The sequence below is a fragment of the Camelus ferus genome, chromosome 5 (assembly GCF_009834535.1).
Source record: "Camelus ferus isolate YT-003-E chromosome 5, BCGSAC_Cfer_1.0, whole genome shotgun sequence".
Lineage (NCBI taxonomy): Eukaryota > Metazoa > Chordata > Mammalia > Artiodactyla > Camelidae > Camelus > Camelus ferus.
The window spans coordinates 80,734,053-80,759,310 of NC_045700.1; the positions used below are offsets into that span (position 1 = coordinate 80,734,053).

Genomic DNA, 25,258 nt, shown 5'->3' on the forward strand with positions numbered 1-25,258 from the left:
ACAGTTTTTTGTTGCCTGTCATCCCTGTTGCCTGTTGTCATCCCTGTTGGGGTGGCAGGCCCCAGCTTCTCAGAAAGGCAGAAAGACAAGCTTTTATGCCTCCCTTTACTCAGTACTTCCAGAAACAGATGCTCCTACTGGGTTTGGGTCACTTGTAGAACATGGTGTAACCCAAAATCCCAGAGCCCTTGGCCAGCTGATTAGAGAGCTCAGTGACAAACTGCCCACGTGGTGGGATAGCTGATCTGAAGCCACCAGTGGTGCTTTGTCAGAGGCTCAGGATTCAGTTTTCCTACTCCCTTTTGGCTGGCAACACTCCCCTCTGTACCTACTTAACAGTGGGACTTAACTAGGCCTTGACTTCTGGTTCTCTGTTTGCCATGAAGACTTGGAATAGAATGGGGTCTGAGGTTCCTGGTGAACCTGGGGAAGAGTGGCTAGCAGGGGACTGAGAGTCCTGGTTAGTTGGAGGTATATGAGGAACAGGATTGGAATCATGGGCAAGCGATTGAGTCTTCAGGAATGTCTCTATAGATCTCTCGGCATTTGGCAAATCAACTCACCGAAGACAGCAGTCCGCTGAGGTCATCCCTTGTCTCTGGCCTGAAGCATCCCATCCTGTGCCTACCCCTTCTCAAGGTACTGCCTGCCCATAACTCTTGGCTCTTCAGATTTCTTTTTAACCCCCAGGAATGAGAGAGAAAGAGACACTGAGAGAAACACTGAGAGAGATGAGAGACCCCCTTGGAGGACCCCTTTCTGCTTTTAAATCTGTTCAGCTGAGATGGTTAGCCAGTCCTCACCAGAACTGAGAAGTAGCTACATCTCACAATCTTCTAGCAAGAGGCAGAAATGACCTGAATTTCTCTAACAGCCCCAGTTGTTGATACTATTGAATCTGTTGAAAGGCTAGCCTGCTTTCAGCTGAGACTTCCAATCTAGGAGCCCAGGGGCAGCTCTGCCTCACTGACAACACTCTTTTCCATGCCCCTTAGGTTCTGTACTCCTGCTGCCACGTCAGTGAGTGCCTGTGCCGTCTTCTAGGGCAAGAGCCCCTGGCCTTGGAGTCACTGTTGAAGTTGGTGCAGGGCAAGGTAGGCCAGCAACACAGGTGGGCATCTCATGGTGGCCTCTCCGTCTCAGTCAGAGGTTGCTCTGGTATCTTGTGTTTCCTTTGTAGACAAAGGTAGTGGACTGGGAAGAGTCTACGGAAGTGACGCTCTACCTCCTCTCCCTTCTTGTCCTTCGGCTCCAAGATCTGCCTTCTGGGTGAGTCATAAAGTAGGGTCTCTCCTCTGAAATATTCCACCCACATAGCTCAACCTGACATGGGATATGGGGAGTGACGCCCTTCAGCATGTCCTTAGGAAGGATTGGGACAGAGAGAGTGAAGGTATCTCTACAAAGAACAGACCTAGATTCCCACCAACTTTGTGCCCTGGAGGTGGACATGCAGCCTAGGTGGAGAGTGCCAGCCAAAGGAGAGGGCAGGCCACTCAGCAGCCTCCTGTCACATTGCTGTATCCCTTGATGTATCTCCTTATTCCAGAATGGAGAAGCTAGGCAGCGAGGTTGCTACCATCTTTACCCATTCGCCCGTCGTCTCGCTTGTGGTGAGTTTTCAACCTTCATCTTCCTCGCCCTCTCATCCCATCATCCCACCTTCTGGGAGCAGGAGAGTCATCTTCCCATTTGCAGCTGTTTGTGAGGCATTCTTCTGGACCAAGACAGAGACATAAATCCTCTCTGCCTATCCTGAGTACCATTTAGATTCAGACATTCCTTCTCCTGGTCTAACTCTCCCCAGAGCGCGGCAGCCTGTCTGTTGGGACAGCTTGGTCAGCAAGGAGTAACTCTGGACCTCCAGCCTGTGGAGTGGATTGCTGCGGCCACACATGCCCTGTCTGCCCCTGCAGAGGTGAGATCCACCAGGGAATGCAGAGCCGTGTTTTCTCTGAGTCAAATAAGGTCTGCATTTATGGAGAAAAGACTGAAATGCCAGTAAGCCTAGAGTGAACTGAGGAGTGAGAATGAGCGAATCAAGGAGTCTTTCCTGTTCTAGGCTTCTGCCTCCAGATAATAGATCCCTCTGAGCCCAGACTGCTGGGCTGTAGATTAGTTGTTAACACGCAGAACCTCTGAAGAGGGAGGAGGCCTCACTTCTCTCTCAGACTCGGGCACTTGCCTCCCGAAGGATCTCTCCTCCAGCTTCTCTCATCTCCAGTCTGTTTCCTTCACTCCTGCCAGGGTGAGCTTTCTTAAAAGAAAACCTGCTCTCTTGTTCAACCAATAATTACTTCGCACATAAATAGACACTGAGTACCAGGCACTAGTCTAGGCTCTGAGAATACAGCAGTGAGAAAAGAGACGAGCGGTCTTGCCCACGTGCAGCTTGTGTAAGTCCTCAGTGGCTTCTCACTGTTTCCAGGCTATAGTCCACATTTTTTAAGCAGGCTATTCAAAGCTCATCTGTTGCCTCTGGGTTCTCTAACCCTGCTCTACCGAACGAGTTACTATTTCCAAAATTCACTGTGATCTTTCATGACCTGCCTTTATATAAGCTATGACCTCAGCTTGGAACATTCTCCCTTCCTTGTCTGCCTTTCGAACTTTTGATTCCATCAGTCTCTTACGTCCAGGAGGCAGAGGTAGGCACACTCAACTTTGTCTACTTCCCTCTCCTCACCCCCCTACCTCACAGGCTCTTGTTTAGCAAGTCTCTTCCTGCACTATCATTGTTTCTGTGGCTGCCTACCCTGTGTGTCTTTAGGACAGAGTTAGTCATTGAAAAAATAGGCAGGAACCAAGACTCCTAAGTCCAAAAGAACTCTCCCCACTACACCAGGCTGAAGAAGAACTCTCTCTGCCTGACTTGGAGTTGGATATGCAGGCCTGCGCAGCCATCTCATCCCTCTCAGGGATCTGCCCTCTTCCTGCCCCTCTCTGACAGGTCCGGCTGACTCCACCAGGGGGCTGTGGATTCTACGATGGCCTCCTCATCCTGCTGCTTCAGCTCCTCACCCAGGTACAGTTGCATCCTAGAATGGATGGGAAGTAAAGCAGCACAATCCCCCTGTCCTCTCAAACTACCCTGCCTGTGATGGCCTTAGAATGGGCCCACCTGGCCTCAGTATGGGCCCTTTAAAGGGAACCATTCAGCTTCATCCCTTGGGATTCAGTGGGACTAAAAGCTCTAATTCACTGGTTTCCAGTAGACATACGCAAGAGTTGAGAAGTCGGAGGGTTAAGATGTGATAAGAAAGGAAACTAGGACAACAGGGAACTCCTAAGTGGGAAACAGAAGGAATTATTTCTGGGACTCCTCTTCCTCACAGGGTCAGGGACAAGAATGAAAAAAGGCATTTTGATTCCTGACTTCAACCTCCCCATTCACCTTCTTTCAATTTTGTCTCTAGCAGGGGAAGGATAGTCCAATAAGAGATGTGGCTGGCTCAGAAATGTGGACTGTTCTGTGGCATCGCTTCTCCATGGCTCTGAGGCTCCCTGAAGAGGCATCTACACAGGAAGAGGAACTGTCACTGTCTAGTCCACAAAGCCTAGAGCCAGACTGGACACTGATCTCACCCCAAGGTATCTTTCCAACTGCATGGCCCCTTTTGTGGGGCCAGTGTATTGACCCCTCTTCAAGAGGAAACAGCCTAGGACTGGGTTAGCCCACAGAGATAGCTGCTGCTGCTGCTGCTGCCTGGGGAGAAGATGGCAGAGTCTACGCTGGAGCTGCTCAAGGATGGGGAAGGGACTGAACAGGTGGTGGCCCTAAGAGCCATGGTGAAGCAGGGGCAACTAGGCCTCTTGCCTGCTCCACTGGGTCCCCATTCTTGGTGTTTCCAGGCACGGCAGCCCTGCTGAGCCTGGCCGTGGCCACCTTTACCCAGGAGCCTCAGTTATGCCTGAGCCACCTGTCTCAGCATGGAAGTATCCTCATGTCCACCCTGAAGCATCTGCTCTCGCCCAGCTTCCTGCATCAGCTGGGCCAGGCGTGAGTTGGAGCTAGAGGAGGGAGACCAGAAAATTTAGCCTGCCAGTTGGGGCAGGAGCTGGGGGAGGCAGGAGAGAAAGAATTGTCAGCTTCTGCTATGAGGCAAGAAATGGGATTGCTGATGTTGGGCAAGGAGAGCTGGACTAGGGAATTTGACAGGAGTGGAGAAAGAATGCTAAAGGGTGGGTGAGCCAGGCTGAGTACATCTTTTCATACTCCCCTCCCTAGGTCTCAAGGGTCTGAGTTTCTCCCCGTGGTGGTGCTCTCTGTCTGCCAACTCCTCTGCTTCCCCTTCGCCCTGGATGTGGATGCTGACCTCCTCGAAGGTATCTTGGCTGACCTCACAGACTCAGAAGTCACAGCCCACCTGCTGCAGGTACTTGGGAACCTACCCAGGCAGGAAGGTGGGAGAAGAGGATGGCCAACCTTGTGTACTCGAATTTACTTCCAGACAGCTCCAGGGCTCTCCTAGGGCCCTGTAAGAGGGCAGCATCTGGATAGGTCTAAGAGTTGGAGTGGAGAAGACATTCGGGCCCTAGCAGAGGCATGTGCTTGGAGCTGGGCTGGTGCCTTCTCTCTCCATCAGTCCCTTACCTGGATTCCGGTGGAGCTCAGTGGGGCGGACATCCTAGTCTAGGCACTGGCAATTCAGCTCCTCAGCCAGGAGTCACTTCTCTGGCAATTGTTGGCATTAAGCAGTGAAGGCAGAGACTTAAGTCCTTGCAGAGCAAAGAATGAACTTGGGAAGGACCTGTTCCTCTGGGCTCCACATCATGTCTCACGTGGAGTGCTGTAGCTCAGGTCTTCCAACTCTGTGGTATTTCTCACCAGAGCTTGCCTTTCCTCTCTCCCAGATTTGGGGCTCCTCATTATCTAGCTGCAGTGTATTCTCCCTCTCCCTGAACTATTTTGCCTGCACCCCACCTCACTTCTCCCAGGTCTGCTGCCACCATCTTTCATTGACACAAGTCGAACTGCCCGTCAGTCTTCTCACACGCCTGGCCCTCACGGATCCCACCTCTCTCAAGCAGTTTGTGAACACAGTGGCTGCCTCCCCTAGAACCACCATCTCATTCCTCTCAGTTGCCCTCCTGGGGGACCAGCCGCTGCTGACCTCTGACCTCCTCTCCCTCCTGGCCCACACCGCCCGGGTACTGTCTCCCAGCCACTTGTCCTTTATCCAAGAACTCCTGGCTGGCTCTGATGAATCCTATAGGCCCCTGTGCAGCCTCCTGGGCCACCCAGAGAATTCCGTGCGGGCCCGTACTTATGGACTCCTGGGACACTTGCTCCAACACAGCGCAGCCCTGCGTGGGGCCCTGCAGAGTCAGGCTGGACTGCTCAACCTTCTGCTGCTGGGGCTTGGAGACAAGGACCCTGCTGTGCGGCGCAGTGCCAGCTTTGCTGTGGGTAATGCAGCCTACCAAGCTGGTCCCCTAGGACCTGCCCTGGCAGCCACGGTACCCCATATGACCCAACTGCTTGGAGATCCTCAGGCTGGTATCCGGCGCAATGCTGCATCAGCTCTGGGCAACTTGGGGCCTGAGGGATTGGGGGAGGAGCTGTTACAGTGCCAAGTACCCCAGCGGCTCCTAGAGATGGCGTGTGGAGACCCCCAGCCAAATGTGAAGGAGGCCGCCCTCATTGCCCTCCGGAGCCTCCGACAGGAGCCCTGCATCCATCAGGTACACCGCAGGGGACTTATGAATCACCACAGTGGGGTTGGTTTTCACAGCATTTTTCTGAGTTAGTCATTAAGAAATTGGGACATCCAGAAACCCAAGTTGTATCCCTCTCTGGGAGCAGGAAACTCAGGGGCTGTGTCTTGGACATGAGTTTTCCATCTACCACTCCTACCTGGGGAAGGGCAGGGACCTAGAAGAGGGCTCTGTTGGACTAGAAAATGCCTGGGATCCCAAAGACCAGGGTTTCTCTTTTCTAGAGACCATGCAGGAGGGAGGTGAGGGAAGACTAGGAGATGTTGAGATAGAGAATGGTTTCGTTCTAAGGTCCATGAAGGTGTTAATGATCTTTTTTATAGCACCTATCATGTGGAAAGCACATGCTGAGCATTTTAGCCTTATTATGTGGCTTAAGTTATGCCCCTCATTTCGCAGACTATGAAACTGAGGCACTAAGAACTTAATAACTTGTCCAAGTTACAAAGCTAGTATGTAGGATTGGACTTTTAAACTCAAGTCTGAGTCCAGAGCCCATATTCTTAACCACTGCTTATTTTGGTCAATTTTCAGTATATAAACTGCCCAATGGAAATCATACATCTACCAATGTTAAACCTCCAAATTATAATAGTTCAGTGTGGTAGCATTGGGTGATTCATGCAGAAGAGAAATTTTGACAGAATGGTGACACATGTTACAGAGTTTTCTGACAATCTATGTGGGAAACAATAAAAGGGATTCTTGGTGGTAATGAGCTTAAGACCCACTAGTCTGGATCTGTGGCTGGGAATCTGACATTTTGGCTTACAATCACTGCTATGTTCATTGCCTCTTCCTGGGGACAAGTACATGGGTCCCTTGGTGCCTTGGTTTCATGGTCTGTAACCAAAGAGAATGGAAGTAGACTCTGGTCCTGATGAGTCCTGTCTCCAAAGTCTCTCACACAACCTATTTTGAGTCCCTAAGAGCCCATTTTCTTTTTCATCCTTTTCTGAAGTGGGCACTGCTCAGCCAAATCAGAGTCCTCTGCATGTCATGTTCTGTCATCTCTCTCTCTTTCCCACAGCTGCTGGTGTCCCTGGGTGCCAGTGAGAAATTAGCCTTGCTCTCTCTGGGGAATCAGTTACTGCCGCATAACAGTCCCAGGCCTGCCTCCGCCAAACACTGCAGGAAACTCATTCACCTCCTGAGGCCAACCCACAGCACGTGATCCCAGATTCCCGGGGTCCAGCCTCCAACCTTCATTGCCTTCCTGTCGCCAACTCTTCCTTTTTCTACTCTACAAGCCACCAACTCAACCGAGAGCTAAAGAGACTGAAAGAGATAAGATGCCAATCAACTGATTTGAGAAGGAGAACATAGAAGAGATTTATGTATAAAGCTCCTTCTTTCCCCCAGATTCAGGATGATTTCAACCAGTAAACTTCATTGTTGTTGGTGCCAGAGGAGATTCCTTCCTTCTCTACATCCAGGGGTCTTTTTTCCAACAATGTGCCTTTAACCCCAGGAACATGGCTCCCAGACCTTAGGGAGACACCTTCTACCTGAGAGATCTCTTCCTTTCTAGAGCTCCTGTAATCTTCCCAGCAGGTTCTTGCTTTAGATGCACTGACCCCAAGACAGTGATGAAGACAGAGCCTGCCTCAGCTCTAGGCTGTGGAGATAGATGCTATCAGCCCCTGTTGTGGAGGACTCCCCAGCCTGTAGCCCACATTCCCATCCATGGGGCCATGGGGGTGGGGTGGGGAGTGTACCTTTTTCTTTCTTTCTTTCCTTCCTTCTTTCCCTCCCTCCCTCTCCTTTTCTTTGTTTCTTTGTTTCATTGTTTCTTTCTTTTTTTCTTTTTCTTTCTCTGTCTCTGTCTCCATTTCTCTCTCCTGTCTCGCTCTCTCCCTCTCTCCCTTCTTTTCTTTTTGGTAGTTCTGTTTGTAAACTCTTGTAATAAGAGGTATGCCTTACCCTACTTGGAGCTGCCAAGGTAAAGGGTTGGGAGGTTCAGCTCTTATAGCTGCTTTGTGTGCTGAAAGAACTGGTGTCCTGTTCAAACAAGATCCTGGTTTGAGAGCTGGTTTTATCTTTTCCTGCCTTCCAGCATCCTACCTCCCAGATGAGCTACATGTGGTCTCCTACTTCCAAGCCAAGGCCAGTGGAGCTGAAATGGGAAAGAGTAAGATTAAACAGAAGGGTAAATTGGATTGCTTTGTGATCTCAAGCTTAGTGACTAGTTTTAATTGGTGGAGTTTCAATGTATAGGGAAGCCCAGCTGCTTTAGAAGGACGGCTGTTTATGGAGATTGTGCAGTTTACCAGAAGGGGTGTTTGGCAGGCCCATTAGTTAGAATCCTAATCCATACTGGAAAGCTTAAACCTTCATTCACTGGACGGCTTGTGACAAGCTAATTTCTCCATCCAAAACTAGGGAGACTACTTTATCCTTCCTTATATTCCAATTGTTTTAGGTGAGTAAAGTGTCCTTATTTTTATAGGAAATATTTTTAGTCCTCGTCTTCATTGCCCACTGTCTGTGTTTGTATTTTGGCAAAAATAACTTTTTCTAGAGGCAACAATTACCTCCTATCCAGATTATTTCAATTCAGTTCAACATACATTTATTGAGTCCTTTCTATATGCCAAATACTGTTCTAGGCACTGGAGCTGCCTGTTTGTCACAGAGTTTACAATCTGGTTGGGGAGACAGTGAACTTATTAAAATGAGTGAATTATATAGTATGTATCTAGGTGATAAAAGCTCTGGAGAAATAAAAGCAGAGAAAAGGGATAAGGAGTGCTGAGTTGGATAGCCAGGGTAGGCCTCACTGAGAAGGTGATATTTAAACAAAGCAGTGCAGCTCTCTGAAGGAAAAGGCTACACAGGTAGAATGATCTTCAAAGGCCCTGAGATGGAACTATGCCTGGAGTGTTTGAGGAGCTATGAGGAGGCCATGTGGGCGGGAGAAGTGAAGAAGGGGGAGAATGGTAGGAAATGAGGACAGGAAGGTGACGGAGACCAGATGTAGGCCTTGTACACCTTGTGCTTTACACAGAGTAGGGATCTGTTGGTGAGCTTTGATCAGAAGAGTTCCGTGATCTGCTTTATGTTCTAAAAGACTGCTCTTCAATGTGGTGTTGTGAATGGACAGTGAGGAGTAGGGAAGGATGGGAAGTAGGGTGAGCAGTTGGGAGGCTACTGTAATGATCCACACAAGAGATAATAATATCCTAGACTGGGGTGGTTCCAATGGAGTGGTGAAAAATAGATTTTTTTTTGTAAGTCAGATTTTGAATATATTTGAACATGGAACAAATAAATTTTCCTGACTGGATGTGAGGGTGTAACAAAGAAAAGCAAGTCAAGTTACTCCATGGTTTTTTGAGCAATTGGAAGGATGGAATTCCCATTGACTGAAATGGGGAAGGCTATTAGTGGAGTGGTAGTGGGTGGGAAAATTTGAGTTTAGTTTTGAACATATTAAGTCTATTAGTTGGAAAATTTCAAATGTACACAAAAATAGATTAGTTTAGTGAACCCCATCACCACTTCAGTAGCTACCATATCTATTGTTTTTCTTCTCAAGTATTTTAAAACAAATCCTGGGCAACATATAATATTATCCATAAATACCTTGGAATATATCTCTAACAAATCAGAACTTTTGTTTTTAACAAAACCACAGTACTTCACTAAGACCTGTCTGGATTAAGACAAATATGTACAGTATTGTATTTTTAAATCTGGATTTTTTTCCTAAAAGATAAACTAAGGGGATTACCTTATAAAATAATTATTCATTTCTTGCAAATAATTTGTTAAAAACTAGCTTGAAATATCTTGTGTATCTGGTACATAAACAATTTGATTAGAGAAATTAAATTTACATCCAAATTTTTAGGCCAAGTATTGCATCAAACAATAATTAATCATTTTATGAGGAAGCATTATATGAAAATGTGTTCCCATCCTTGTGAGCATACAATCTAAGGGATTAGAAATGTGTAAACAGTTTTACAACAATTATTGCACAAAGTGTTGAGAGGATTTGAAGTGAACGGTCTGAGTAGTGCCTGGAATTTAGAGAATGTCTGGAAGGTTTGAGGATTTGTGCTTGTGTTTGGTTTTGCTTGCATGTGAGCATATATGTGTTTTACCTTTTTGGGAGGCGAGAAGGAGCTTATAAAATTTTCAAATATATAAAAGTAGAGAGAATGGCATACTAAACCCCTGTACCCTGATCCCGCAGGTACAGTAGTTATCAACATTTTGTTGCACTGGTCCTACCTGTTCCCTTTTAAATTTTGCCATTGATACAGTTCTATATAAGCATTTTTTGAAATAATTTAAAATTTAAAGTTGTAAGAACAGTACAAAGAACTCCCACGTATCTGTAACCCACATTCAACACTTTGCCACAACTGCTTTTATAATATTTTTCTGAACCATTTGAGAGTAAATTATAAATACCATCCCCCTTTTACCTTTAAGTAATGAAGTGTGAATTTCTTAAGAAAGAAAAGGTATTTAATTATGTAGCCATAGTATGATTAATGAAATCAGGAAATTCAGCATTGATATAATACTATTAACTTATCTGCAGCCCATATTCAAATATTGCCAATTGTTCTAGTAATGTTCTTTATACTAGTTTTTCTCCTAGTCTAGGATCCAACCCAAGATCATGCTTTGTGTTTGGTTGCGATGTCCTGTTAGCCTCCAATCTAGAACCATTCCTCATCCTTCCTTCCTTTTATAGTATTGATTGATACTTTGGGTATAATTGATGTTTCTTAGTGATTTGAGTATAGCTGATGTTTGGGTATATCGGATTTTTCTGTGTGATTTGATTCAAATATACATTTTTGGCAGAAACACTGCAGTAAATGGTGATGTGTCCTCTTAGAATATCAAATCTGGAGACTGATGATTTTGCTTTTCCTCATTAGTGGTGAAGTTATCTGAGCACTTAGTTAAAGTGGACTAGGCAAATTTCTGTTGCTGCTTTTTTTTTTTTTTTAACAGATTTTATATTTTAAAACAGTTTTAGATTTACAGAAAAACTGAGCAGATAGTACAGAAAGTTCATATATTACACCTAACCCCTAAACACAATTTCCCCTATTACTAACATCTTACATTTTTATGATACATTTTTTACAACTAGCGAACCAGTATTGATGTACAGTTAACCCTTGAAAAATGCAGGGTTCAAGGACACTGACCGCTGCACAGTTGAAAATCTGAACATAACTTTACAGTCAACCCTCCGTATCCAAGGATTCAACCAACTGCAGATTGTATAGTACTACTGTAGGTATTTCTGAAAAAAATTCACATGTAAGTGGATCCATGTGGTTCAAACCTGTTGTTCAAGTGTAAGCTGTATTATCAACTGAAACCTGTATTTTATTAATATTTCCTTAATTCTTACCTAATGTCCTTTTCCTGTTTCAAGACCTCATTACACATACATATAATTGTCTCCTTGGGCTCCTCTGACTGAAACAGTTTCTCAGAATTCTTGTTTTTGATGCCTTTGACAATTTTGAGAATTACTGGTCAGGTATTTTGTAGGAGGCACGTCTATAGGAATTTGCCTGATGTTTCTCATGACTAGATTGGAGTTACGAGTTTTGGAGAGGAAGATCACAAAAGTAAAATGCCATTTTTTATCACATATCAAGGGCATATATTACCTACATGATTTATGACTTGATGTTGACCTTGATCACCTGGCTGAAGTGGTGTTTGTCAGATTTTTCTACTGTTAACTCCTTTTGCCTTACTTCACCTCCCTCTCCATAGTTCTTTTGAAAAGAAGTCACTCTGCACAGTCCACACTTAAGGAATGGGGTGGGGGTGTTATGCACCCCCTCCTTTAGGGCTACATACTTTATTTGGAATTTTTCTGTCTAGGAAATTTGTCTCTATTGCATTTATGAACATATCCAACCATTTATTTATACCAAGGACTCATGGATATTTGTTTTATACTTTGGGTTAGAAACCACTGTTACTTTTATTGCTCAAATTGTTCCACATTTGGTCATTGGGAGTTCTTTCAGTTAGCTCCTGTGACATACTACCACCAATCTAGTTTTTTTGTTTTGTTTTAGGAACTACTGATGCTTCAGGCTTATTTTGACTGCTCATTTCCTGTCTCACTCCTAGAATCAGCCATTTCTCCAAGGAGCCCTAGTTCCTTCTAATGGAGAATGATATTAGAAACTAAGACCTGAGTGATAAATGTGCTTGATGCTACTGGGGTGTTTGCTGTAATTTTTTAAAGCAAAAGCAAACACCTGGCATTATGTCATTTAATCCTTAAAAGTGTCTGTACAAAAATAAGGATACCTTTTCAAATAACTCAGATGTCAAAACACCCTGTGGCTGCCACAACAAATTACCACAAATTTCGTGACTTCAAACAATGGAAATTCTCCCACAGTTCTGGAAGCCAGAATTCCAAAATCAGACTGTCTGAAGAACCCCATTCCCTCAGAAAGTTCTAGGTGAGAATCCATTCTTGCCTCTTCCACCTTCTGGTAGCCTCAGGCATCTTGGCTTGTCTCCATATCACTCTGATCTCTGTCTCCTTGGTCATATTGCCTCTTTCTTTTTTCTGTGTCTTTTCTGTGTCTGTCCCATTTCCCTCTGCCTCACTAAGAACACTGGTTATTGGATTTAGGGGCCATCCAAATAAGCCAGGAAAATTCCCTAATCCTTTCAAGATCATCCTCTCAAAATCCTTAATCACATATTTTGCCATATAAGGGAATATTTACACATTCCTGGATTGAGGATATATGGGGGGATTCCCATTCAGTAAACTATAATAACTAACAAAATTAATAATTATTTCTTAACATTAACTATGTTTTTAATGTCTTCAGTCCATATGCAGATTTGTCTGTTGTCTCAAAAATTCTTTTTACAGTTCATTTGTTTGACTCTGGATCCAAACAAGTTCTACTCATTGCATGTGATTATGTCTCTTAAATCTCTTATGATATAGAACACCTCACTATATTTTTATACTCTGAAATTGTTGAAGAAACAAGGTGATTCATCTATACACTGGCCCACATTCTGCAATTGTCAGATTGCTTTCTTGTGGTGGTGTTTCTCTTTGTTTCCTATAAACTGGAAACATGAGCCAAAACTTGATTAGATTCAGATTCAACAGATTTTTAGACAAAAATACACTACTTTGTAAATATTACTGTGTAGTTCATGTTGCATCACATCAAGAGACAATTTATAGCTATCCCACATTTCATGATCTAAAATTGAGTAAAATATACAAGTGATGGCAAACATCCTTTCAGTGTAAAATTCTCTCATCAGTCCTCTAATGATTTTAACATCCATTAATGACTGTTGCCTAAATCAATTATTTAGTAAGCATCCTTGCTCTGGTCAAGATTGTTTTCTTTAAGTTAGTTTCATCTTTTATTGTCCCTTTCATTTCTGTAGCCAACTGTTTAGAAAAGCTTTTTTCATCCTCCAGCTCTCTTTAGATCTCCAAATCCATTAGGTGTAGGGACATCTGAGGCTGAGGGGGCACTATCTATCTTGTCTGGGGAAATAATTGAGTCATTGTTTCTAAAAATTCCCACTTGAAGCCCAGAAATCAGGTGGTTGTAATTGTAGCCTGCCAGGTGTGTTAGGGTTAGAGGAAGGTGGGTTGAGGGAAACATAGCGGATCTGGCAATCTCCCCTTTCCTGAAGTCAAACTCAAAGGACTTTACTGGAAAGAACTTTAAGAAAATTCTTTAATAAAACTTGAGCTCTTTAATTTTAGAGGAGCGAATTAAGGTATGGCCAAAGAAAGAGTCCATATGGCTTACGTGGAATCAGGCTATAGACAGTCCTGGAATGCCAGAGAGGAGCCTTTTAGGATTTTAATTGCGAGACTACATCTCCCAGAATCCCGCTCTGTAGGTTCCACCGTCATTGAAGCGACTGCGCGTGCGCGAGGCCGGTGACTGCCTGCCCTCCCAGGCTCGACAACCCCCGAGATTCCGCGCGCCGGTCTCCCTCCCGCCGCTATCGCCCCTTCAGGCCCTCAGTCCGTCCGCTGGGGGCGCGCGCTGTGCGTGGCTGGCGGCAGCGGCGCCGGCGGCTGAGAGCGCGGGTCGCGTGGCGGTGCGTGGTTGCTAGGGGCGCCTGAGGCCGCCGGCTCGCCCAGCAGGCCAAGGGAAGAAGCGACGCGGAGCCGGCGCCCAGCCGGGGCTAAGCTGAGTCTTCTGGGTGAGTGTGGCCTCGGAGCCGGCGGAACGACCCTCTGCCGGCCTGACTTTCCTACCCCTCCCTCTGCCTGGGTCCTTTCAAGCGGCCCCCAGCCCTCTGGTCGCTCTTGCCCCGGCCCTGCCTTCCGCCAGTCACCTCTCCATCCCCTAGGAGGCGAGGGGGCCGCAGCCTCCTACCTCGCCTGGACTTCGCGCCTCTCCTGAATCCTTTTCACCCCTCACCCCCGGCCACGCCCCGTGAATTTAGTCGGCCCCTCCTCTGGGTGGCCGAACCCTGCAGCATCCCCTCATCCTGGGCCTCCGTGCCTCCTCTTTCCCGCCCCGCTGCAGTTTAAATTCTGGCTTAGGCGTGAGCCCAAGCTCCTCTCAGGCCTCATGGCTGAATTTAACATGACTACCCACTTTCTAACTTCCCCATCTTCAGTATATGTAGAGAAATACTTTCCTAAACCGTAGAGATTCAAACAGAATCTGAGATGCAGTGGAATTTAACTCTTCATGTATCCATTCATCTATTAGTTCATTTAATCATTCAACAGTGTTTAATAAACATCGGCAAATATTAAATGAACCAAGGCACAATGGAAGGCACTGAAGGGGATACAGTGGTGAACAAGGCAGGTGTGTTTTCACAGACATTATAGCCTAAGGGAGATTTTAATCAAGTAAACAGCATTTGCCATATTGTGTGATGTGTGTTCTGATAGAAGATTAGAAGGATATTTAACCTAGATTTATTGGGAAAGCTATATTATTCCCATTCCGTGGTCTTCAGATTTCTATTCTGGATCTAGAAGATCTTTTAATCCTTCCTTCCTTGTGGAGTTAACCCTGCTTTCTCATAGACTTCAGATCACATCTTAACTTCATCCCCTGTGGATTTAGCCAATCAACAAGTAGCTGAGGCCCTTAGGGACAGTGTTTCATCTTATCCTTCGTTTCTTCTGATAAATACTGAGGCACTATTTGCATAAAAACCGTCCTTTTGGTGCCCATAAAGTCACCAGTGTTTATTGATTGGGAATGGAGCCTTGAGAAATTGTCAAGTGTTTTCTGGGAATAAAGAGGTGAGAGGACATTCCAGGTACAAAGTAGCTTTAGTGAAGATACATCAAGTTCTGAAAAAAAGAACTGAAAACAGTCTGACAGATCTGAGTTGCTTTGAAGGGAGCCATCCAGGGACAAATAGGAAGAAAGAAATTAATAAGGGTTAGATCACAAAGGGCTTTGGATGTTTTGCTACAGAGTTAGAACTGTATCTTCCAGAGCAGTGGTTTTCAAGCAGGGTATTCAGGGGCCTGACACGTCCAGGGGATACACCTGCACATACAGCTTTAGAAGAATCAATTCCCAGATCCTCAGCCTCCGAATGAATGAACGCTTCTAAAACTGATCTTACAAAAAAAGGATGGGGAGTGTTATATTCCTCACACTCTCAAATTTTACTCTACTGTATTGTTCCAGATGTAAAAAACCATGTTGGGAAATGGAGTATTTTGGAAATACTAGTTATAGGGAGGCCTCCTTTGGTGATTGACCAAGGAACCTCGAAAATCCAGAAGGCTTCTGGTCTTCCCCTGCCTCATACACTGTTAGGGTGAAGCTTGTTCTTTGTTGGGATAGTCTGAATTCAGAAGAACACAACAGTTAAATATGAGTAAAATGTTTTTGGGACCACAGATTTTTCAAGCTATATTGGGTAAAACTTGCATAAAACTTTTAAAAAGAGATTTCTTTTAGTTTAGATGTGTGTTATTCAATGTGATAGTTAAAATTTATTTTATCAAATCAAGTCATGAAGTGTTTATTTCAATTACAGCCAATCTTTAACTTAGTTCTTTCTACAAAATGTTTAGTATTTTCAACCTCTTCTTAACAAAAGGATAAACTTGTTTAAACTTGTGGTGAAGAAGTTTAGAGTTCAACATTAAGATGTGCAAGGAATACATGGTTTTAAAAATTCTTAGAGGCATACATGAGTAAAATCATTTGAAGAGTATGTTGCAGGAAAACCATGGAACGATAATTAGTAGGAAAGTAACATGAAATATATGTTTGAGATTACTGTATTTTCAGTGTGTGGGTTGATGAGAAAAGTTTGACTAGAGGCAGGGAGCCAATGAGAAAAGTTTGACTAGAGGCAGGGAGCCAATGAGAAAACTAGAGACCAGGCTAGAGATGATGAGGACTTTGTGTAGCTGCAGTGGGAACAGAGAGGGTTTAGAGAGATGTTAACAATTGCAAAGTGGACAAAACTTGGTGGCAAAGTAGATGTAGGGAGAGTGGGACAAGGAGCATCTGGAATGATCCTAGGTTTCTGATTTTAGTGATCAGGTGGGTGGTGATGCAGGAAAAAATATTAGGAGGAAGGGCAGCTTTGAGGAGAAATATAAAGGAGTCACCCTTTGGGCATGCTGAGTTGAGGTTCCTGCAGCACATCCAGGTAGAAAGGCCTGGAGGTTTGTTCTGTAGGTCTAGCTGGTGATAGAAAGTTGAGAATGTTGGACATGATTGAGGTCATGGGATAGAAGATGTTGCTCTGGGAGAGTTTATGTTAATAAGTGCAGTTGCTATTTATTGAGCACTTGCTATATGCCAGGCAAGGTGAGAAGACTGAGCACAGCAATTTCTGGTATACAGCATAATGTTTCAGTCATATATGTACATGCATATATTCTTTTTCATATTCTTTTTCATATTCTTTTTCATTATAGATTACTACAAGATACTGAATATAGTTCCCTGTGCTATACAGTACAAATTCTATTTTATATGTAGTAGTTAGTATCTGCAAATCTCAAACTCCCAGTTTATCCCTTCCTACCCCCTTTACCCCCTGGTTTGTTTTCTGTCTGTGAAGTCTGTTTCTGTTTTGTAAATACGTTCATTTATACTTTTTTTTTTTTTTTTTTTAGATTCCACATATACGTGATATCATATGGTATTTTTCTTTCCCTTTCTGGCTTACTTCACTTAGAATGATGGTCTCCAGGTCCATCCATGTTGCTGCAAGTGGCATTATTTTATTCTTTTTTATGGCTGGGTCATAGTCCACTGTATATACCGTCAGTATATTTTTAATGTGGGGAATGGAAGTGTTCATTAATTCATTTAGAAATAATAAATTCATTATAAGTAAACGTAAGTAGCATTTTTTAAAATGAAAAATGCTGTTTCAAAAAGATTAGTGGGAAGAATGGTGTTGGCTTTATGAACTCTTGTTAATATCTGGTGTAATAGAAGACAGCTGGATTGCATATTGTTTCTGCATTCAGTTGGTTCAATATGTTGTTTTTGATGAATTATAAAGAAAATCCAGCCTCACATAAATAATTAGTTGGAAAAGGGAAGAGTATTTCTATAGCCTTTTCAGATAATGGTGGGTATTCTTGTTTGGTGCTACACAGAAGTTAACAAGGGGTGGTTTTGTGAAGGTTGGCTGCAATGTGGAATCTGAAATATTATCAGTGCTACAAATATTATCAGTGCTAAATATTATCAGTGCTACAGTGTAACAAAGTATTTCATACTTTGTTACATTAAAATCCATTGGTTTTCTCTCACTTTGACTGGATCTTTTACCCATGCATGATTCTGTGACATTGTATGATAGGTGTTTGGAAAATACTGGTTCATTGAATTATATAGAATTTCCAAATGTTGCCACATTTTATTATGCAGTGTCAAAAAGTAATATTACCGCACTGTCATCAGAAAAACAGTTAAGTATTGGGAAGCTGCCAAGCTCATGGTGACAGATACAATTTTGCCAAAATTCTAATTTTCTCTTGGCAGCTCAAATTTTATCATTGGCAACAAATACTGTCAGTTGTTTTCCTTGAAATGACAGGCTTACTGTTTCATTTTCTAGAGAATGCCTGCCAAGTACCAAAGTCTGAATAACCATCACCTGCATGTTCCTCATTCTTTCAAGTAAACATGATGTTCCACAGAAAAATTTTGCAATTCAAACAATCACATGAGTGCTTTACTTGGAAGACTACCATTGTTTTCTGTTTTATATGTACTTCTCATTTTGTCACAGAGAATATTAAAAAGATGTACTTGACGATTGAGATTGAATATAATTTTTCTGCCTCAACAAGGATGTTCTTTCATAAAGCTAGCATTTCGTCTTTCCTTGTGCAGTGAAGAAGTGTGTGGTGGTGAAGAGTCTTACTTGGTGCCATTGTCCCTACTCCTGCTCAGGAACCAGCAGTTTGACCCACCATTGCTTTTGTACCATCAGTGGAAAGGCTGGCCCAGTAAAAAAGGCAAATCATATCTGAGTTTTGTTATGAAAATAGTTTCACCTAGTGGAACCCCTGAAAAGGCCTCAGGTTTCCCTCAGGGTCTGTGGACCACACTTTGAGGACCACTGCTTTAGAGTTCACCTGAGGTTTCTTTCTGAAGCTGGTGAAGGTCAAGGCTTCGTGAGAGCTAGTCACTTAATTATGTGAAGGCTTCAGCTGTTTTCACTTTTCAGTAATTTGCATATTTACTTCTCAGCTCTAGCTGCTATCAGCTGTATTTTTCCTCAGGTTTGCTAACTACTTTTGCACTGTGTTCTATAAGAGCTACCTCTCTCAACTTGTGGTACTGACCCTCCATCTCATTAGGGCTGGGATGATGACTTTTTTCAATAGGGCTTTAAAGAAGTTCTGTGCTCCTCCAGCTTCCTTTAGGGAGACGTAGTTTGGGATTTATCTCATAATAGAAAATGGGTCTGATTCCTACACTCTCCTCATTCTTTTTGATTCCAGACAAATCAGTTCTATCTTTTTACAGAACTATTGAGCAATTAAAGTAATCTCATCAGAGGTCTTGTGAATCATAGACTCTGACCTGTTTCTGATGTCCTGAGTTCCCCTGGTGACTTAGGGAAACACCTAGATAGAGGAGGAAGAGGAAATGCAGATCCCAAGAGCCACACACACTGCTGTAATTCAGTCTGTGTGTAATGAATAATTACTTTCTGTAGACATAGATACCTTGTCCAAGTTGGTCTGGACCTGGCCCCTGGAGACTTGATGGTTTGAGACAATAGCCATAGATTTCCTGGCATAGGCTGCTTGTTATTCACTCTCACGTAAGGAGGAAACTTGAGGCAAATGACCCCACAAAGAGTGGAAGGCAGAATGAGATGGACAGCTTTTGAGTGCTGTCTAAAAATGGCAACAGTGATATTAAGTGAGGACTCAGGGAAAATTTTTGGAAAGGGAATAACGTGATCAAGTAATATTTGAGCAAATTTAATCTGGAGGTTTCCTACAGGAACCTTAGGAAGGGTAGACTCTGGAGACACAGACTTCATTCTGGATGCTTTTGCAATGGCCCAGACCTGAGATGATGGAAATGAAAGGAGGAAGCTTGCCATGAAGAAAGAATCTCTTAAGTTTGTGATTGGTCTGGCTTTGGAGGAAGCAATCAGAAGTGACTTAAGTTTTCTCATTAGGTAACAGAAAGAACGTCCTACTGAAAGAAATTGGAAGGTTGAGAGTACAGAGCTAATTTGGCAAGCTGGATTGAAGTGGTTGGACATGCATGTGGAAAAGGTGGAGCAGATAGTTGGCAATGAGGACATGGAATTTGAGAGAAGGCAGGTCTAAAAAGTGACTGTCTTCCTGCATGTAATAGTTAAAATGGTGAGAGCAGATTCGTTTGATGTGGGAGAGAGGATAAGAGGAGCTGTGAAGGATTTTGGAGGGGACCTCAGGAGGAAAATGCACTGTTGAAGCAGTTGGGTGTGGCTGTGGCAGAGTTCCTGCACTGAGTAAAGAAGTAGCAACAAGGAGATGGTGGTAGCACCCCAGTGTTCACTGCAGCATTGTTTATAGCAGCCAAGATATGGAAGCAACCCAAGTGTCCATTGATAGATGAATGGATAAAGAAGATATGGTGTGTGTGTGTGTGTGGGTGTGTGTGTGTGTATATACACACTCCACACACAATGGAGTATTACTTAGCCATTAAAAAAGAAATCTTGCCATTTACAACAACATGGGTGGATCTAGAGGGTATTATGCTAAGTGAAATAAGTCAGACAGGGAAAAACAAATGCCCTGTGATCTCACTTATATGTGGAATCTAAAAAACAAAAATCAAAATGAAAACAGACTCATAGTTACAGAGAAAAAAAATGGGTGGTTGCCAGAGGGGAGGGGAGGTGAGGGTGAGTGAAATAAGTGAAAGGGATTAAGAGGTACAAACTTCCAGTTATAAAATAAATAAGTCATGGGAATGTAAGATATAACATAAGGAATGTAGTCAGTAATATTGTAATAACTTTATATGGAGACAGATGATTACTAGAGTTATCATGATAATTTCATGATGTATGCAAATGTCAAATCACTATGTAGTATATACCTGGAACTAACATGATCTTGTATGCCAACTATATTCGAATTTTCAAAAAAAGGAGATGTTTATACGAGGGGAGCACAGGTTTAATTTGAAAAGGTTCAACTTGTGGCTTTGCTGGTTGTACCTGCTGTAGATGTATTTGTTTTTTAGCAAATATTTAATGAGCCCTGATTACATTTCCAGGGCTGGGCATACACTGTGTGAACAAGGTCCTAGTTTTTAAAGAGCTTTCATTCTGGAAGATAAGCTAGACAGCAGAGGAATGCATAAATAGTTGAAGTTTTGATTTTAAAATATAATTAATATGGGTTTTGACCATGTGATTAATTTATATATCTCAGAAATTAAAATGATAGTAAAAGGTATACACAGATAAATCTCATACCCCATTGGTAACCTTTAAAAAAAAATCAGTTCTTGTTTATCCTTCCATTGTTTTTGTCAGATAAAAGGAAATATCAATATACTATACTTTTAGATAGTGGAGGAATGAAACAGACTAGTCCAAGGTAATGTGATACGGAATGATTAGGAGTGGTGCAGTATTAGGGTAGACAGGCTCTTTGAGATGGTGATACTAGCTGAATTCTGAGTGAGGGAACTTAGTATTTCAGAGGCAACAATAAAGACCTGGGAACACAGGTGGGAACATGTCTGGTGAGGGTGAAGAGTGGCTCAGATAAGTTCAGAGAGATCAATAGCATTTTTATTTTATTTTATTTTATTTTATTTTATTTTATTTTATTTTATTTTATATTTTAATTTATCTATTCTATTCTATTCTATTCTATTCTATTCTATTCTATTCCTATTCTATTTCTATTCTATTCTATTCTATTTATTGTATTACTTTAATTATTTCATTTTATTTTGGTGGTGGAGGGGAAGGTCATTAGGTTTATTTTTAGAGAAAATACAGGGGATTGAACCAGGACCTTAGGCATGCTAGGTAGGTGCTCTATCACTTGAGCTATACTCTCTCCCCTTCGAGAGCTTTTTAAAGGTTATCACTCTGCATTCCCGTAAGGTGATGGGATCATTCTCTGGCACGTGAGTGCCAATGCCATTGAGGGCAACATGCAGGAAAAGGTGAGACCTGTGGCAGCAGTCGGGGGCCTGGGACCCAGGCTGCCTGAATATTCTAGCTAGGTCTCTGCTTCCCTATCACATGGAGTTTTGATTTCATCAGGAATCTCTGTAAGGAGGAAGAAGGTTACTTTAGCAATCATGATTTCCTTGTTAAACCAGATACTACTTCTGAACCAAAAACAGTGATACCAGGTTAGAGCATTTGTATGTGATACTGTTATGAGTGATACTGTTTACTTCATGTTCTTGAAGCTACTCTGCACAAAGTTTCTGGTGTGTCTGTTGTGTTGCATCGGTGGGGAAATATGTGGATTCCTGAAATGTGAATTGAAACTGAATTTGTTGAGTGTACATGACACACACTCATGTGTGTGATCTTTTAAGATCACTGGCAGGATTTGACTCTTCCTTTTGTGTATGCTTCTCTTCCATAAGTGCAGAGTGTAACTGTCCCCTGCACAGTGTAGGTCAACCTTTGCAGGAAAAGGGGGCAGTGCCTTCTGCAGGCTTTTTGGTGGTGGATGACACCAGCAGTTCCTGTAGCTGTAGACGGGAATGAGGATCTTCTTTGGTTGTTGTTCACCTATCAAAATACAAAGTCCTCTCCCCATTGAAGTTTGTGTCTTAAATATAACTTGAGCAAAAAAAAAAAAAAAAAAAAAACTGCTAATTCCTTCTCTCTAGCCATTCTAAAAACACCTGATAAGGATGCTAGGATTCCATTCAGAATTATCCCAGATAAATGACTTCTTATAGATGGGTCTTGTTTTTTCCCCCTTGGATACTGTCATGAAAGTAGGCCCACCTTTCCCTACCATTGTGATAACTGCAGAATATTTTGTGAATTTTATTTAGAAAGTAAGTGACCATGATATAACTATTTGGGACCCAGAACTACAGGCTGGTTCAGAGGTTTTGCGTTAGAGGAAAGATTGAATGAGGAAATGTGAGAGATGGGTTCTCCCTCCCTGAGATCAGACTGGAATTTGGAATAAAGAAAGTTTCTCTCCTCTCCTTCTCAACTCTGTATTCTACTCCCTGAACTCTCCTGTCTCATTGTGGCTGCCGGAAATACAGTCAGTTTAAGTAAAAATAATGTTAGAGTTTGGTTCCATTTTGTTCTCTTTCCCACCAACACATTGGATGGTATTTAAGCCTATATAGCAAGGCTCTTAAAGAGGTAAAATTACTGCCTTAGCTCCAGATTGAACTCCAGAGGTCAGCAGGAGAAATCTCTGCTCTTATCTGAAGTTGTCACACTTAACTGTGAAAAGCAGACCACACCAGGGGCAGCTGAGAGTTGGTCAGGGAGCAGGGATTGCTTTTGAAACAATCTTTGACCATTAAGTGTTGATTGATGAGGAGGGTATTGGCTGGTTTCTCTGCCACACCCAGACTTGCCTTATTCCTAGCCATACTGGTGTCAGGTGAGAGAAGGAAGCCACTCATGTAAAGTCGTGAGGATGAGACAGAAAGGGAAATTTTTCTTTGGAGAGAGAGGGAAGAGCTCTCTGAGTGAGAGGGTGGGAACATGTGAGCAGATTCACAATAGTGGCACCTCAGTGTCCCAGTCCGTGATGAAGTTGGCTTTGATTGCTTGAGGGCAGCAGGAAGACCACTGAAAACACCCTATGACTCTAGTGTTATTCTCCCAGGGCCCCAAATGATGACCAGGACTGGTTGCCCAAGAAGTGCTGAAGTGGGACTCTTGCTTGCCTGGGGAATCATTGTAGCCTTGTGTCTGTCCTCCTGGGACTGAGACATCCCCAATTGTTTCTCTCCCCTTCAGGCCGACGGACTTCAAGGATGCAGCTGCTACTGCTGGAGGTGCATGGCACCTTACCTGAGCCGGGCCATGAGGCTATGTGGCCGTGATGTGGACCCCTCATGGCCTCAGCGGGAACAGAGCACTACAGTGTTGGCCTCCACCAGGGAAACAGCTTTAAGCAGAGTGGTCCCTCAGGCACAGTGCCTAGCCCACCACCTGAGAAACCCTCTGAGAGCAAAGTCTGGGCTCAGGCTCATCAGCAGGTGAAGCCAATCTGGAAGCTGGAGAAGAAGCACTTGGGGACACTTTCCTCAGGGCTGGGCCTGGGGCTCTTGGGTGTCCCACCACAGCCAGCTTATTTCTTTTGCCCCAGCACTTTATGTAGCTCTGGGACCACAGCTGTCATTGCAGGCCACAGCAACTCCTGTCACCTGCACTCTCTCCCGGGCCTATTCAGCAATACCCTGCTGTATCGCCGCTCCAACTACGGGCACCAACCGTACCAGCAGCTGGAGTCTTTGTGCTTGCGTTCAAGCCTGTCACAAAAAAGACCTTTTTCTCTCCCTCAAAAGAGCCTCCCTGTCAGACTCACTGCCAATAAGGTCACTTCTTCCAAGGTCTCCCCCATGGCATCCTCATCCACAGATCCATACCTCTCACTGGGAGCAGCTGGGGAAAATCCTCCAGGGAAGAGCCTGGCCTCTGCCATCTCAGGGAAGATCCCATCTCCTCTCTTCTCTTCTTCCTCTTCCTACAAGCCCATGCTAAGTAACAACTCCTTCATGCGGCCAAATAGCACTAAAGTGCCTTTATCACAGGCCACAGAGGGCCTGAAACCAGTATCCTCACCCAAGATCCAGCTTGTCTCCTGGCATCATTCGGGGGGCACCGGAGATTGTGTCCTCCAGCCAGTCGAGCACAAGGTACCCAGGAGCCATGGTGCTGTCCTGGATGAGGCCTCTTCCCAGAGCACCCTGTCTACCCCTAGCTCCTTAGACACTTCCACCACCAGTGTTGCCTCTTCCCACTGCAGCCAGAGTAACGCAGCCACGAGGGCAGAGCCACATGGCCTGGATGGTGATTCTGTTCCCCAGGCTCTGACTAAGGAGGTTCAGTTCACTGAGGCTGTGAGGAAGTTGACTGCAAGAGGCTTTGAGAAGAAGCCAAGGCAAAGCTATCATTTTGAACAGTCTTATTTCATGAGCCCCCGTTTGCAGTGGGATCTCCTCAACAGGAACAGACGGTGGAAGCCTCCTGTGGTAGGCCAGCAGCTCCTTCGGAAGGACGCTGGGGCAGACAGTAGGGTCCTCCCTGGAGCCTCGGACACCTTGGAGTTGGACAGTACAGTCTTCTGTACCAAGCGCATCAGCATTCACCTCCTTGCCTCACACACCAATGGGCTCAGCTGCAGCCCTGCCTGTGGATCTGCTGTCGACTCCCCACCTCTTAGAGAAGATAAAACCCCAGTTCTGCCTTCTCCTCCTCAGTCCCTTGGTATAGCTGAGGTGGCCACCCGTCTCTCTTCCATCCATCTGGGCAAACTTGGGAGGGAAGGGCCTAAGGAAGCCAGGGAGCTGGACTCACCTGCTAGGGATATTGGGTAAGTTGGAGAAAGTTTTTGGTTCATTTAAAGCTGTAGAATGTATATACATTTTGTGACACTGACCCTATGTCCCTGAAGGTTGGTTTTGTTTTTTTAACTGCCCTAGAATTTTGGTTTTCACTTTAGGGCAGAGGTTGGCAAACTACACATTGCAGGCCAAATGCCACCCTCTGCCTGCTTTTGTAGATAAGGTTTTATTGAAATGCAGCCATACTCATTCATTTACTACTATCTATGGCTGCTTTCTTGTTATAATGGTACGATTGAGTAGTTGCAATAGACTGAATGGCCCTCAACACTGAAAATATTTATTATCTGGCTCTTTAGAGGAAGTGTTTTCTGACTCCTGTTTTAGGTTATAACCAGGGAAAAATAAGAATACCAAATATCATGTGTTGGGGACTGTGGTTTCTCTGCTTAATTCCAAACCAAATCAGATTCTCAGTCATTTGTGGTTTGACAGTCATTTCAGAGTTAAGGCATATACATCCTTGGTCTCTTATCTTG

General features: G+C 43.9%; 2 protein-coding genes across 11 annotated transcripts in view; both read left to right on the plus strand.

The window, feature by feature from the left end:
- The window catches only part of STK36 (serine/threonine kinase 36), a 25,118-nt gene extending 14,566 nt beyond the window's left edge, over positions 1-10,552 (plus strand). For 5 of the 8 annotated variants that reach the window (XM_032480246.1, XM_006186845.3, XM_014561051.2 and 2 more), the window contains 11 exons: positions 535-639; positions 996-1,094; positions 1,181-1,269; positions 1,550-1,613; positions 1,808-1,918; positions 2,951-3,025; positions 3,417-3,591; positions 3,853-4,000; positions 4,229-4,376; positions 4,939-5,685; positions 6,749-10,552. In XM_032480246.1, the coding sequence (XP_032336137.1) occupies positions 535-639; positions 996-1,094; positions 1,181-1,269; positions 1,550-1,613; positions 1,808-1,918; positions 2,951-3,025; positions 3,417-3,591; positions 3,853-4,000; positions 4,229-4,376; positions 4,939-5,685; positions 6,749-6,892 (1,905 nt within the window). In that variant the 3' untranslated portion in view covers positions 6,893-10,552. Of the gene's footprint in view, positions 1-534; positions 640-995; positions 1,095-1,180; positions 1,270-1,549; positions 1,614-1,807; positions 1,919-2,950; positions 3,026-3,416; positions 3,592-3,852; positions 4,377-4,938; positions 5,686-6,748 lie in introns of those variants that run through there. The other 3 variants (XM_032480248.1, XM_032480250.1, XM_032480251.1) reach the window with 3 other exon arrangements.
- Positions 10,553-13,658: 3,106 nt separating this feature from the next.
- TTLL4 (tubulin tyrosine ligase like 4) overlaps positions 13,659-25,258 on the plus strand; it is a 33,651-nt gene continuing 22,051 nt past the window's right edge. For 2 of the 3 annotated variants that reach the window (XR_004320095.1, XM_032480260.1), the window contains exons 1-2: positions 13,659-13,926; positions 23,170-24,748. Coding sequence is in view for 2 of the 3 variants with exons in the window: in XM_032480260.1 (XP_032336151.1) it covers positions 23,268-24,748 (1,481 nt within the window). In the remaining variant the exon portion in view is untranslated. The remainder of the gene's footprint in view (positions 13,927-23,169; positions 24,749-25,258) is intronic. The other variant, XM_032480261.1, reaches the window with a different exon arrangement.